At 42.7% G+C, this 16,392-nt stretch overlaps 1 protein-coding gene across 3 annotated transcripts in view; it reads right to left on the reverse strand.

Moving 5' to 3' along the window:
- Positions 1–433: 433 nt before the first annotated feature.
- The window catches only part of ELK3 (ETS transcription factor ELK3), a 71,552-nt gene continuing 55,593 nt past the window's right edge, over positions 434–16,392 (reverse strand). For 2 of the 3 annotated variants that reach the window (XM_040232781.1, XM_040232780.1), the window contains exons 4-5: positions 8,335–8,457; positions 434–3,018 (exon numbers count right to left, since the gene is read on the reverse strand). In XM_040232781.1, coding sequence (XP_040088715.1) covers positions 2,920–3,018; positions 8,335–8,457 — 222 coding nt within the window. In that variant the 3' untranslated portion in view covers positions 434–2,919. The remainder of the gene's footprint in view (positions 3,019–8,334; positions 8,458–16,392) is intronic. The other variant, XM_040232782.1, reaches the window with a different exon arrangement.

Below are 16,392 nucleotides of genomic sequence, written 5' to 3' on the forward strand. Positions count from 1 at the left end.
AGGATGAGATATTTGGGATTGTGATGAATTTATTGAATCCATAGATCACTTTAGGTAGTACTGTAATCTTAACAATATTAAGTGTTCTAATCCATGACCATGGGATGGCTTTAATTTCTTGATATTAATCGCAGCTAAAAGAGTAAATGGTTATGTAGTTTTCATCTCCTCATTACTTCCCTACCTCAATGCAGAATGACAGAACTTCAGATTTAAGTGAACAGAGGACCAGTTTTCAAATCCATTCCCTTCTACCCAACTCAGTGTCAATAAGTATATTTGTTTCCTTAAATACCTGTTTAAGATTTATATATACATAGTGTTTCAATGTGTAATATTTAAGCTAAATAACAATTCTTTTTCCAATTTATACCCATAGAATAGCAATTTGAATCATCCCAAGTAAATGGAAGTAATACAACCCACTTGCCTCTTCACATCTTTTATCACAAAGTATTTATTGAACAAAAATAATATAACAGTAAAAATGATACATATATGAAAATTGAGTGAAGATTTGCAGTCATAGAAAAGATGTGTACAAAAGAGACCAACAGTTAGGTTATAGTTTTATAAACTTTACCATAGCATTTTAACACTGATCAAGCAAACATATAAAAAGGGAAAACAAAGTTATTATGTTCTTTGAAACCTATTTTTTGACTAAAATAATTGTTTAAAAAAGACAAATCCAACACACACACACACACACAGAATGAGGCAGAGCAATAAGGATTATATACTTCAACACCTCCAGTTCTCTATTTGTGTCATGTGAGTTTTTTTGGTGCATCAAAAAATACTGTGTTTTTTCCATGTCTAATAAATGAAGCTAGAGTGTATGTTAATCATAGCATTTGGAGGAAGGGAATACCAGGTTGAGGTTTTTGCACATTGACTTAGTTTCTCTGTAAGAATCTTGCATTTGAGGTATGCTCTTATCTGACAAGTTTTTTGTTTGTTTTTAATGCTCTTTTGTTTCCTTCCTACCTAACATGCAGTTTTGGACGAGTAGTTACCTATAGCTAGGCATGGGGAAGTAGAACTGGACCGAGCACCAATCATTGTTCTGCCTTCAATGAGCTATATAGCTTTAGGCATTCCCACTTCTGTGCAGTTGTCCTTACCTGGAAATGGTGGTTGGATGTATCTCAAAGGCCTCTTCTAACATTTTATGTTTGGTAAACACCAGTCCCCTGGACTAGCTCTTTTAGTACAGAATTATCCTTAGCCTGTGGGTAGTGACAGTAGTGTCTCCTTGCAGATTGTGAACCAGGCCCATTACTTTATATTCAAAGATGCATATTAAGAGTTTGGATTTTTCCCCCAGATGAGGGCTTACATCACCAAATAAAATTCCAATTGAAAATCTTAAGCTCAATTCCAGCTGAACATCTCAAGCGTTAAAAGTATCACAACAAAATTTTAGATTTCTTGAAAACTCAAATGTTTGTTTTTACAACCTTTTTTACCCTTTCTCATAATCCCTGCCATTCAATGCCTCATTTGGATCAGTGAATTTTTTAGCCACATTTCAAATTGGTTTCTGTTATAGTTAAGGATGGTAATTTTATTGAGTTGAATGCACTGGGCACCTTCCAGTTCTTGAATCTTACATTAGAACTTTACTACTTCATATACAGATGGGCACCTTAAACTGGTGCCTGCTGATTTTTCTGAAGGAACAGAAAGTGTTTCTGTTATCACTGTTCTAAACTATACTACACAAAAGGATTCACTGCTTAGTATTGCAGATTGTTACATAAGTTCAGTTCCACAATGATAAGGTTCCTGAAGAATTTTATATTTTTTTAATCAATTTTCCTTCATTCTCACCATAAACAGTAATACATAAAGCAGTGTATCCTGCACCTCAATTTCCACAACCAAGGCTTTACCCATACACATGAAGATACCTGGTATTACAAAATGTTTTCTTTGTTATATGTATTCATCACCAGTCTGTGAACCTTTTCCAAAGCATAGGATTTTTAAATGTTAATTAGTTTCTGGGGTTCAGAGAAACCCTAACTTACAGTAAATGCATCAGAGAGGTATGATTCTCAATGGAAAATGGGAAGAACCAGGTTAATTTTTTTAAATAAGAATGTGCTAACCTAGGAAATATTCCAGGGGCATAGATTGAGTGAACTTGATATAGTTTTTCCATTTCAGGCTTTTGTGTGGAAGGAGTCTCAAAGATTATAAACAGGAGGCTAGCCTTTCAAGGTTCATTTTTCAAAAAATGCACTTTAGAACATTTTCATGAAATTTTATTGTCTAAATATGGCTTAGTTGTTTTTTATAAAAACATTACTTGGATATTATATTCACTGAATTTCAGTTCAAAAGAGGTTCTAAGGCAGTTCTCATACAGTTGAAAGCCAAAAAGAAAAGTAATGAATGCTTTCATATTGCCTACTTGTGAAAAATAATGAAATTCTACTAGAGTTGTTTGATACTAATTTTTGTCTTTCAAACATTTTCTCTTAATACTAAAAATATATATAGATAATTTACAATAAACTAAATGCAAAGGAAGGCACAGCTGGTTATAGTGTATATAAGCACAGTTCAGCATTTGCAGAATTAAAAAGGAAGAAAGCTTCACATCCTTATTTCATTGAAAACCATTTAGAAAAGTTCTTCACTGTCAACAGTGTTCAACACTTAAGAGCTAAGAAGATATAAAAACAAAAACATTAAAATTCACTTAATGCAAAACAGATTTTCATATATACTTGAATATAAAAAAGTTTTTAAAATGCTAACATAAATCTAGACCATCCATGTTATGAAAAGTGCAAACCAAATGAACAGACGGGTTTCACAACATCCTTCTCACGACACAGGTAAACTAGCCCATGGGGACAAATTGTTTCCTCAGTTAATGAGTCTTTAAATTGTGGCCAGATGTCATCAGGATTTCTGAGAGTTTGAAGAAAGCAGTACTGGAGAAGCAGCTCTGTCCAGACTGGGGAGTGGCACTGGCATGTGGCCATTAAGCAGTGTTGGGAACTGTAGGGGCAAAAGATGTTTATTAATTATTGCAAATCCATTGGGAAGACTGGAGTTTTTAATATTCCTAGACAGACCACAGTGCACCAGTTCTCTCATCACCTCCGTGATTGATCGAGGTCAGTTGCCAATTTTTAAAAAATACTTTTATTTATTTGTGGCTGCTCTGGCTCTTTGTTGTGGTGTGTGGGCTTCTCATTGCAGTGGCTTCTCTTGGTGCGGAGCTCAGGCTTTAAGCATGTAGGTCTCAGTAGTTGCAGCGCACAAGCTTATTTGCCCTAAGGCATGTGGAATCTTCTCGGACCAGGAATTGAACCCATGTTCCCCACACTGGCAGGCGTGTTCTTAATGCCTGGACCACTGTGAAAGTCCATGTTGCCAATTATTTCACAGAATGAGTAATTGGAAGATGACAGTGAAATCAAGATTACGTACAGCAGAGGCTAAGGCTTAGAAAATATCCCAAATTATTTTAAGTGCAGAGGCTACTAGAAAAAAATACATACTTTATATGTTGCTAAAGCACGTTCTAATAGTGTTTCTAGAAGATTCCAGTCTATTCAGAATGATTATTTGCTCTACATATTAAGAAAAACCTATTTTGGAAACTAATACCAAACCAAAGAGATAACCCGTAAGTGCCAAAATTTAATTTGTCTTGTTGCTAAGATGGGACAAACATATATGCTTTGATGTCTTTCATGTCTAAAGAATAGCAGCTATACTCTCAACTGAACACAAAATACTTAAAGACCTTCTAAAACATGATTGTTGAAAACTAAGTTTTCCTTGTTGAGGACAAGATGAGTCACAGTGATCTCCTGGGCTGTCTTCTAGTTTAATTCTTACTTAGTCTATATACTGTGCTGTCTGTACCCAACTGCCCAACTTATTTTAATGTCAGTGGCAAGGGGGTGGTGCGATTAATTACTATTTCTGTAATGGTTATAATCAAGGTCTTCTTTCCTGACACTTTAAATTTTAACATATAGAATTTTATCCATTTCATCTGGGGTTATCAAGTCTATTTACATTTAGCTTATACTTTACTTTTTATTTAAGGTGTTCTCCTAACCACTATTCCCATTGATTAAGAGTAGACACTGGAAGAAGAGCAGGCGTTGAATTCCCATTTTTGTAGTTTATTTACATCTTCTCTCATTTTAGTAGTTGTTCATCTTACTGGTGTTTTCAAAAGTTTTGGTTTTGTTACTGACTTCTGTCCTCTTTATTTCTATACACCCAAGTGTCATAGTTTCTCTTGGTTAGCCTGACCTTTCTGACATGTTTCATACTCCTCTTTATTGCCGCCCCCCCCCCCATCATCCACAAGCAGTCCCTTTTCTTAAACAGCACTCCCCAACTTTTGTCCTCAGCCCTCCTTTCTCCTGTACTGTACTCAGCAGACATTTCTTGATGTCGGTTAGATAGCCCCAGTACCTCTCCCCCATTCACTCTAAAGTCAGTAAGAATGGTGGGAAGGAGCATGACACTGAACAAGCTACCACTTGGTTAACGTGGGATCTTGGGCAAATTGAGCAACATCTCCGGGCCTTAGTTTCTTTTTTTCTTTTTCCTGTAAAATTGGTCTTTACAAATAGAGCTGTTGAGACTGTTAAATAAGGAGCTTTAGAACAATGTCTGACATACGATAGCCCTCAAAAAATTGTAGCTATTGTTATCAATAGCATTCCCAGTCTTTTAATCACTTAGTAATGCTTGCCTCTTCCTGATTTTTCACTAATTACTCCTTGTACCCATCAAATCATCCTCTCAATTTTACCTCTGGAATGTTTTTTTCACTCTTATGTAAAAGGTGGTTCTCCCCCTCAGAATTTGGAGTAGTGTAAATCTATGTATTCCTGCCCCTTACTCTTTCTGCCTTCTGTCCTCTCTCCACATTATGATACCAGTGATACCTTTCTAAAATAGAGATCTTACATTATCTCCAGCTTTAAAAGGCCTCCCATGCTTTTCACTTAACAACTCTTTAGTATACTGTCCAAGCCCCATTGCTGCTTTTCCAAGCAGTCTATCACCCAGGTCCCTTTCAGAACAGACTATGTATTTTCATATCCAAATGGTGCATATCTGTGCATTTAGAATGTACTTCACTCTGCCATGATCCTGTCCCATCTTCCCAGCTCAGATGTCCCTTCTGCCTTGGGGCCTCGTTCAGGCCCCAGCTGGAAAGAGCAACTCTTGTTGGGTTCCTGGAGTACTATGTTTACACACCTGGTATTCACGTGTTGTATATCCCCACAGTCCCTGCCTCAGAGCTTTACAAGTATTTTCTGGGTTAGATTTGTTGAGTTAAAAATTACGGAAAACTTTTTCAGTTGAAAATTACTTTGTATCTGTACCTACTGGGTATATTCCAGATACGATTAAAATCCGTTTCAAAAGTGGAACAGACATCCTAAAGACAAGCTTAAAATACTAAACAGTCCAACTGGGAACCCATCTCACTTTATAAACCAAGGTGTATATTTAGATTTAATACAGTGTCTTGGGAATCTCTCTCTTTGTGTGTCTCAATTACAAAGCATACCTCTTCTAGAAAGGCTTGTATCTCCACTCTCCTTCCCTTGAAATTCTCAGTATCTGCTATCACTTACCAATAATAGCAAGAGACCCTTAGTGCCAGAACTCCTCCTCAGCTTGTCAACTGTTACCGTAAGGATTCTGATCTATTTTTCTAATCATAACAGGAAATTTACCAGCATCATTATAGGCCAAGTCTAATTTTTTTTTCTTCTCCAACACATTCACATAGCATATGTGAAAGAGGCTTGTTATTTTTAAAGTTACTTTCATTAGTTTAAAAAGCAGTAGTGTTGATAGTAATCTAAATTTGAAACTCAATCATTTGAAATGTCTAATTAAAAAAAAAAAGATTCTGGCCATGTTATTTTAACCGTTTTCCAAACTGCAAATTTCATCTTTCACCAGCTCAGTTCTCTTATCATACATAGGAAGAGAAGTAATATTCTAAAAGGTACAAAGTTATTTTTCTTTAGTCCCACAGACCCCAACCCCAAAAAGAGGGCCCACGGCCATGCAACCTGTCAGCCATCCACACCTGGTTACATTTTCCCATTCAGGGTTGTGTTCTGAATGGCTCCAGGAGAGAGGACCGGCCCAGTTTGTGAAATCACAGTTCTGAGCAGGTAGCCGTTAAGTACAGCTTTTCTTCTGCAGAATTCTAAAAGTAAATCAGGAGCCACTGGTCAGCAGTGGTTCTGAGTGGAGTTTCTGGAGCAGCAGCATCTCTAGGAATATATTAAAGAATGTTAATGTCTTCTGAATCAGAGACTCTGGGGGAGGGAGGGACCCAGCCAGGTGCATTTTAACACACCCACCCTCTGGCTGAGTCTGCCATGTGTTAACTTGAGAACCACGGGTCTACAGTATAGAACTACAGTCTACGGTAGTGACTGAAGGGATACGCATCTTGGCCAATTCCCAGAGCTCCTGATACCTTTTAATGTGTAGAATCAGTGGGGAGATGAACTACAGTTAACTGTTGGGAGTGAGTGAGTGAGTGAGTGAGTGAGGTCGCTCAGTCGTGTCCGACTCTTTTCTAGCCCACTACTCCCAATAGTTACTAGTAATCTCCAAGAATTCTGGACCAGTAGTTCTGGAGGGCTTCCTTGGGAAATCACCAAGCCTTGCACAGTCAGGTGGTAGGCTTTTCAGCAAGGAGGGAAGTGAGAGTCCATTCATTATTCACATATATCTCAGGAAACCTAGAGAGGCCTTGTGTTAGATTCCAGGATTAGGGTAGAATTACAGGCCCCACTGTGGAGCTGACTGACTACGCACACGATCCTGTCTGCTCTACTCAGGAACTCTCTGCTGCTCCCATCTGGACACTTCCAGGAAATAAGGTCTTTTAGCTTCCCCACCAAAAAAATCAACCTAAAACTTGCCTAATTCTGCATTTGCTCACTGCCTTTTGCTATTGCTAGTTTTTGTTTCTTTGCCTGAGTTAAAATGGCTAAGAATCAACACATTTGCTGTGCACGACCATATCTCAGTTTCTTGTAATGAGAAGGAAGGCCAGGAAGAGAAACCTGATAACTCAAGTATAGTTACATCATGACACCCTACCTCATCCCTACTAGGAAACCAAAGAAGCAAGATAGTAACCAGAACCTCCCTAGCTCTACCCTTCTCCCAATGAGACCCTAAATACCAGCATGTATAGTCCCTAGCACAGAGGTGATTATTAACCTTGACAAACAAATGAACAATAAAGAAAAGCACTGGAGATGTGATCTTATTAACACAACTTTCTTAGACATCTCTTCTCTTGGTGAATTCTGAGGCATCCCTTCCTTTAGTCAGTCAGTGGTAACTGCTGAACACGTTGTGTACCAAGCAGTGTGCTAGATGCCAGGCACACGCCTCAGCAAACAAGATGCAGTTCTGGCTTCTTGAGGGCCCACTGTTTAGTGGGGAGACTGTCAGATAAACAGGCAGTACAAAGTGGTCAGTGCTGGATGCAATGAGAACCAAAGAGCGACAGCTTGAGGTCAGCCGGGCAGAGGTGAGAGGCAAGGTGAATGAGACAGACAAGGTCAGACTCAGGAACAGAAGGTGTGTGCATTTTATCCAGTTTTGCCTCATTCCTGTCCCTGGGATCCTTTCTACACTCACGTGTTCAGACAGTAACATCTTGGTCGGTGAGTCATAATCTTTGGGTCTCCAAGGGGAAATACCAATTTCCACATGATAGCAAGTGATGCTACTGCAGGCTTCTAGTATGGAGATGACTACTGAATGCGCTTACCTAGTACAGGGAGCTTTACAAGACAGACAGCTAGACTGACTGCATTTTTTATCAGATCCCTGGATGCTGCTTTTTTCTATTATAGAACAAGGAAACCTTGATTCTGACTCATAGAATTATGCAGGTAACTTTGCTATTATTACTATGTAGAGTTCACTATTTTTATCTTTATTTTTTGTGGTTACTGTACTAATAGGTTAGTATGTTAAAGTCTTATGAGATTTTAGAAAATACAGTTAAAATTTTTTTCCTTATAAATTTCCAGTTTTCATAGTGAAAATAAATGGAACAATTAGAGAACTTATTGTTCCATTTATGGATAGCTGACATGTGCACGCCACCTCAGTGAAGGTACAGGCCTCTGAAGGTGCCTTTTGCAGCCACGTTACCATACATTCCTTTTGGAAACTTACACAGTGAGTTCTGCCCTACATATAGAGAAAATGTTACCTTGCAGGATTTATCAAGGAAACACATCCCTTAAAAGTTGCACATGTACAAGTTCATTTCTAAATGCTCACCTGAAACAGCGTGCTTGGCCCTTGCAGCCGGGCAGGACTCAATGGAGCAACTGGACTAAGGCTGCTCCAGAAATGTATGCTGGACAGCAGTGGACTCGGGGTCAGAAGCAGTCCATTCGGTGTCTGGGAAAGAAAGCACACACAGGATTGATACCTGTATCGCCGGTTCCCACTGTGGTGAACAGTGTAGCCAGGGGCACCAGCCACAAACCAACCTCATCATGTTAGGAAAATCTGACGTTATTTCTGCGGGGATGTGCAGTTTAATTTCCTTCAGTGCTAATTGTATGAGTAATTTGTGTTAAGAACGGAAAAGTTACCTTCCATAACCATTCTAGTAGAAAACTCAAGTTTGTAACAACTTTTGTCCAGCTTCTTTCTTCAGTTTGCTCCCCCTCACACATTAAACAAGATTGGTGGCACTAGCAGTAAATACTCCACCTGGCAATGTAGGAGACGCATGAGATGCAGATTTGATCCCTGGGTCGGGAAGATCCCCTGGAGGAGGAAATGGCAGCCCACTCCAGTATTCCTGCCTGGAGAATCCCATGGACAGAGGAGCCTGGCAGGCTGCAGTCCACGGGGTCGCAAAGAGTCAAAACATGACTGAGCACACGTGAACACAATACACAAGCGAAGGGGATCGCATGAGAGGGCTTTCTTTGTCCTTCTCTATGTTAATTTTTCTACAATGGACATCCATTACTTGGGCTACACACACACATTTTTAAAGGGCCTCCCAAGCTTCACTTTCCCTGTCAACAACCCTTTAAATACTTTAGGATCTGCTGCTAAAATAACCTGTAGCAGCTTCATGAAAAGCTCTGAACTGAGTTTACCAGATTTCACTCGGGATATGGGGCTAATGAGAATTCATCTCCCCAGGAATGGCTCAGAGGGAAACAAAATCCGTTCTTGTCAGATAGGATGTAAAGCCAAAATGCTGGGTTTCCTGGGAGAGTGCCAAGGATGGCATTTGCTTGCATACTCACAGCCGGAGTCCTGGTCTTCAAGCCAGCTAGAGTGCAGAAGGAACAACCCACCCTTGCCCAGCTTTTATTCTCAGCAGAGACAAGCTCCTTGTCCAGGGTGGCTGCGCATCTCAGGGACTGGGAGAAACCGCTCTGTAGCTCTGTGATGCCAGTAAGGTGCTCTGTGTAAGAAGGGCGGCGAGGGCGCCAGCATTTCACGTTGCATCATGGCTGCACGCCAAAGTGTTGTTTTTCCCCTAGAATTGGCCTCGGCAGTTTTGTTAATTATCCAGAATGTTTGGCTTAAACCTAAATGGAAAGGTCTGCTCTGTTCTGTAGAAAGGAGATAAACATCCAAAGGTTCTCAAAATGGAGCTGCCGAAAAGACTCAAATAATTTGAGTTTTGGATCCACAGTATTTCCTACATATTGAGTGACCTACGAGGTCCCCAAAATACATGTTTCGGGTAAATTTCCCATTTGTTCTAATCCAAGGTAGTTGCATAAACAGGCCAGGCCATCTGGCCTAACGGTTCAGACTTGGCAGTTCTGCATGGGCTCTACTAGGGTTCCAACCTCAGAACAGCTACTTATGAGTTAGGTAACAACCACTCTCTGCCTTGGTTTCCTAATCTATAAAACAGGGAGAAAACTGCCTACATGTCTTACATTACAGGATCATCAGGAAGAGTAAATGATCTGTGTAAAGCTAGCAGATTAGAGATGCTCAGTAAATGTTCCAAGACTGCTATCAGTAATTAAGTGTATTTGACTAACTGTATTAAAACCCAGCCATGGGAGAAATCCTTAACTGTATAAAGAACTGGAACAGACAAACCAACCTAGGCAGCCAGGACCTTAGGGCTCCTCTCAGTTGTGTTAGCGTCAGGACTGTAGCTCATCCGATCTGAGAACTAATATTTGCACGTCACTCAGGCCAGGTTCCAACCACAGAATGCCACATTAACATTTAACCAGCATGTTCAGGGCCTCCTAGCTTACCTACCAATGAAAGTCACAGCTCTAAAGAGACAGTGACTCCTTTAAACTACAAAACAGCTTTCTCTCTCATCCACAGCCATAAATACACAGCCACTCCTTTTTAACCTTCTGAGCAGTATGAGGTATAGAATATATTTTCGTAGTCTAAATGTCATACCCATGTCTGGATTGGAGATGTTTGCACATTTGTTTCTAAGGGATACAGGATGTACTCAGAATATAGTAACCTTCTGTTTCTCCTATTTAATATATTTGAAATGTCTTCTATAATATATGCAAATAAATACCGTAAAATGACTTCATTCGCTCCTCTCCCTCCCATCCCTGTTCTGGCTGAAGATTCTGTGGCTGTAGGGGAAAATCTAGTTGGTTACTCTTCTAGGGAAAATTTCTATGAAGCCTGGCATGAGTTCTCTCTCACTGTGTGAGCTTTCAGAGCCTGTCTCCAGAAGCTCCTTGAGTCCTAGACAGAGGCTAAAGAAAGAAGCTACCAGCAAAATGCGTGCTTCCTCTTCCTTCCCTAAAGAATGTCTTAGCAAATGGGGTCTTCTGAGTGGCAGACAGGAACTTCCTGACCCTGTCACCTGCAAGAAAGGAGATGCTCCTGGACCCAAGGGCCATGGGTGTTTATTTTCAAGGGGAAACACCGTCCTGTCGGTGCCTCATGTCATCCTCCCCACTCGGTTCTTCATTGCATACTGAGTCTTCTAGGAAGCCCTCACATCTGCGCTAAACTGAGTGAGCTAATGTCCAGACAAGCCCCTTCCGAGTGCCCTCTGACCACCAAGATTCCGCCTCCTGAAAAGAGACTTGTTTTCCCTTCAGCCAGATGGCACGAACTCACCACCTTGCCAAATCCAGTGTTTATGACTCTGTTTCTATCAACAGTACCACCATATGTCTACCACTCAGCAAATACTGATGGAGTATATAGTATGTATCAGGTGCCAGAGAAACAATGACACTGCCCCTGTACTCACAGCCCATCTGCACCCCAGCATCCCAGGCACTGAGATGGCAGGTGCTTTCCCCCGTCTCCTCGCCACAACCTCGGCACAGCCTGGAGATCCTTCCTTGAACTAACTCTCCTGTGTATCCCCACATTTCCAGTCTTGTAGCATCCAAGCCCCCATCAACTTAGATGGCATTTGGCAACTGCCACCTAAACCAGTCCAGCTGTGTCTGGTCTCTCCCTTCCAATCTATTCTGAGCACCACCACAGAATCAATCACCTTAAGACACCGTTAACAATTTAAGGGAAGAGAAGAGTTCAACCTAGGACTTCGCTGGCGGTCCATTGGTTATGACTCTGCACTTCCACTCAAGGGGGTAAAGTTCAATCCCTGGTCGGGGAACTAAGATCCTGTATGCCACGCAGCCAAAAAAAAAAAGATAATTCAACTTCCCTTGGCCAAAATTCTAGGTAGACCCATAGTAACCTAGAACGTGAATCCCTGACCCTTCTCTGCTTCATGGGTCCCAACTACTACACAATTCCAACATAGTAGTTCTTCAGCAATCATTCCAAAACCTCCATGACCCCTCAGCCCGTGGTCCCCTGGGCTAGAGCCACTCCACAAAGGATCTTATCTATTTCCATGGTTTTTAACCATCCTGTAACCACCTCAGACTCTCTCCTTAGCTCCAACTGCAGCTGGGTGTTTCTTCCCAAACGTCCTCAAACTCCACATGGCCCACATTGGACTTGGAAACTTTCCTCATGAGTTTCTTTCTTCCCATGAAACTCATACTCAACTTCTGCTCAGCCCTAACACCTCCACACCCATCACCTGTGTCTGTCAGATCCATCTCCTTTGGCCCCACGCCACTGGCACAGCCACAGGTCCTCATTGTCATCTAACTGCTTCCGGCCTCATCCCTCCCTTGCCCATGTCTTCAGGATGATTTCTAAAACAGTTCTTACCATGTCACTCAGGCTCCTCCTCCCACCACCTCCTTTACCTTTGGAATGTATCTACCCTTCTTATTGAACTACTCCCCTAATGCACAAAGCTGTTGCACATTTTTACAACCACAAAGCCTCTGCAACATCCCCACCCCCAGCAAAGTGAATACCCTCTTCCTTAGTATTCCTTTTACACCTAAAAATTCTCTGTCCAACAACAGAAGGTCATGAAAGTAGGCATTTGTCCTTCCTATGATGTGCAAATAATGCTCAATTATTACTTGTCGATAGATTTCTAATAATCTCTGTTTCCCTGACTTAACACCTTCAGCAGCTCTTACTTTCCCATAAAAACAAATTCCTCCCACCCATGAAACTCATACTCATGGGACTTCTGGCCTCTGAATTCCTCAACGAGTTCCCTGGGCCCTCTATAATTTCACACCACCCTAAGTTACTCATTGTTCTCTTTCTTTACCTATTGGCCAGCCAGCCTGTAAGCTTGAGAGTAGGAACTGTTTCTTGCTCACCTCTCTGTCTCCAGGAACCTAGCTGATGGTTGGGCAAGTTATAGCAACAAACATCTCTAACCTTAATCTCCCATGGATGCCAACAAAGTCCATGACACTGCCATTTTGTGGTTAAAAAAAATCCTCAAAAGGTGACAGTGAACCCCTGGAAACTCCTAGAGTTGTATGAATTCAAATAAAAGTATGTATTCAGCAACTTTCAAAAAGAAGTAAAGTCACAAACAGAAGTTTCTGTAGCACTGAGTGTGTTGAAATGAAGAAGAGGACTACCCTACTGGTCCAGGGTAGCTATGGTAAGAGAGGAAAAAACAGAGAAAGTCAGAACAGGGGAGGAATCAGCAATCTGAAGGATCTACAGAGAAAACAGGTTCCAGGGTGGAAAGAGAGGGGGCAGCTATCATAGTTGGTTCATCCTAGGCACCCAGAGCTGGGGGAGAAGCAATAACCTCCAGCTGGAGAGTCAAATCATGCAAAAGTCTTATCAGCAATATCCTCCACTGCCAAGTTTCTAAAGGACATCCTGCTGCAAGACCAGGATGGAGGAAGCTACAGGCTGGGCTAGGGCAGTGTTACAGAGTGGGATGAAGTAGTGGGGAGGAAAAAACATTTTTCCTTTTGTGATCATGGCAAAAGAGACAGTAAATTGAGAAACCACCCGAAGCTGAGCCAGGACACAGTCTACACTCGCCGCACGCATCCATCTTACTCCCAATTCCCACTTTATGATTTGGGTTCAAGGTCGTATAACCATCAGTACGTGCACAAAGGAGCTTTTAGCATTTCAGTCCTCACCAAGCTGTCTCTACTCAATTAGTGGTAATCCACAGCCGCTGCTAATAAAACAGCCCGGGGCATGCATGCTCAGACTCTGATGGTATGAGTTCACGCCCTGGTGCCCGCACATATCTGAGTTCAACATCTTAGACATCACATGGGAGATGAACAGAGGTCTTGGCATAAAGGAAGGGACAGGTGATGAGCCACTCATCCGAACTAACTACTGACAGAGGAGGAGCGAGAGACTAGACAGGAGAGGCAAATTAAAGGAGGGCCAGATGACACCCAGGTACAGATGATGCGGAAAATCACAAGTTCCAGTTGGCACCATTCCGGTTTCCATGATATCTGGCTGGGAGCCAGGAGGGTCTCACGTCCTAGCTCCTCCCCCACCTCCCATCAGTTTCTGTAACTCATGCCATCAGAGAGAACATTCTGGCTTTTCTAGCGACAGACCAATACGACCTCGATGGCCACGCTCCAACTGCCTTACTCCTTGGCACCCAGCTGGCTTTTGTATTCTCATTTTTCTCAGTTCCACACAGTCCATGCTGGGGGCGCCTCTGGGTAATCATCACGTCTGTCTACATTAGTAACTGTGGTTTCTCAAAGGCTCATAAAGAGGAATCTCAACAGCATTTCATACAGGTACCAGGGGCAGTACCATAAGTGTTCTCAGGAGTGGAGGCTGTGATGCTGGGGGACTGGCAGAATGCGGATGATTTTTTCATGCCCATCATGTAGGTTGAAATTTCGAATCTGAATTTGGGCTTACAGGAGGTCTGTGGTTTAATAAGGCCCTGGGAGGGAAATGTAACCACGTGACCCTAAGCATGCCAAGACATGCTTAATCCCACCCCTTCTTCCTGTCATGCTTCTTGCTGAAACTGACAGGATTATTCGTGGAATACGTAACTAAATAAAATGTAAATCTTTCTTGGAATAAATATAAGCTCTTGGGAACTTCATTTTCAGGGTATCAAGTAATTACAGCACACTTGTATCTCTCGTAAAGCTAGCCATGAAGAAAGAGTGATGGGAGGTGCCCACAGGTGTGAACACTGCACACAGCGCACCCCAGAGGGGAAAGTGGGGTTTCTGTGACAGAGTGCTAAGGTGTCAAGGTCCCCTCCACCCACTCCCACGCCCAGCTACACACGTCCTCAGCCACAGTGCATGGACCTCCCTTCATTCCCCATGTCCTGGTCCAAAACCACAGGGCCAGCCTGAGCCACTCTCCTCCGACACAGCTACAGGGCTGGCATGTGTGCAGAGATGGTGATAACAAACTCCCCAAGCAAGCACAGACTGAAATCAGAGCTGCCTGGGCCTGGCTCTAGACCTCCCTACACCTCACAGCTGGAAACACAGGGGAGGCCGCGCAGGAGATTCTCAGATTGTCCGCTCAGAGCTCAACTTCTCAGGTTATTTCTCTGAGCCACGCCAGAGGCCGCTGTTTCTGAGCCATTTACTTAGTGGTTGTTAGTCCCCAGCCAGTGGTGCTGAGTGAGGAAATGCCCCATTTAGAGCACATGCACTCATTCTGACCTGTCACCAAGCCCTTGGCCAGCCTCTCCGTGGCAGCATGCTTGTCACCACAGGCTCACAAGCCACGCTGACTGTCACCCCAGAGAAGGCCACAGTCACTCTGGAGAAGCAACAGAGAGGAAAAGGACCAAGAGCTGCTTTCACCTGCCCGCAGACTCCACAGACATCTCACGATCAGAGAAGGCTGGGCATTTTCCCAGCACGTGTGCAGAGAGCATTTTACTTAAAGGATGTGGATTCTGGAGCAGGCTAACTGGGTTCAAGTTTTCACCTCCAAGTCCTATTAGCTGGGTAACCTTAGGTGAGTTACTAGACCTCTGCCTCCGTTACCTCTGCTGGAAAAATTGGACAATGACAGTTATCTCCTTCACAGGCCTGTGATAAATAACTGAGATGCTGCATGGATGGTGTTTACAACAGTGCCTGACACATGGGATGCTCAACTGTGCTGCCACTAATGGTGGTGACAGCAAGGACAACCACAGTGATGGGGACAGAGAGCTCCTACCAGCTTCAAGCACGTCCCCACCCTGGTGCCACCAAGTCACATGATTCTAAAACCCGCCAATGGTAGCCACCGCTCTTCCCACGGCCATTATCCCATTTAATCCTCACACAGTCCATCTCACGGATGTGGAAACAGGCTCAGAGAGCAAGTACCCACGGTCACATTTCTACCCAGCAGTGCCGCCAGGAACTGACTCCAGGTCTGTGACCCTGAAGCCAATGAACTTAACCTCTGCCACTGAAATGCATCCAGTTTTCCAGGGGAAGCAGAAATAGGTTTACCAGTACCTGCCCTGCCTTTGCCAGCTGGACGAGAGTGAGCATCTGAATAGTGTATTTAGAGGAAGAGGCTGCCTTCGTGGTAGAGTTAATAACACTGAAGACTTTTGTTGCTCCACGAGTTTGCTCTTCCCTCCTCTGTGCCAGGGACCTGGGCTTTCTCAGACCAGCACTGTTTTTACTAAAGCATCTCTTTCTCATCGTTTGGTGTGGCCTCTGCATTGCTTTTTAGAGACTACAGGACAGCCCAGATCCCCACTGATAATTGCAATGGCCATATTGGTTAGAGTGTACTTTCTTATTAACAGAAAACAAATGAGTGCCCTCCAAAGAGGATTCTGCCATAAAATTTTCATAAAACCCAAGTGCCTTCTGAAATGTCACTGGCCTGCTCAGCAACTTAAAAGTGTAGTGGCTCAGAGGGTGAAGAATCTTTCAGTATAAGAGACCCAGGTTCAATCCCTGGGCCAGGAAGATCCCCTGGAGAAGGGGACGGCTACCCACTCCAGTCTTCTTGCCTGGAGAACTCTATGGACAG

The sequence above is a fragment of the Oryx dammah genome, unplaced genomic scaffold (genome assembly GCF_014754425.2).
Source record: "Oryx dammah isolate SB20612 unplaced genomic scaffold, SCBI_Odam_1.1 HiC_scaffold_29, whole genome shotgun sequence".
Classification (NCBI taxonomy): Eukaryota; Metazoa; Chordata; class Mammalia; order Artiodactyla; family Bovidae; genus Oryx; species Oryx dammah.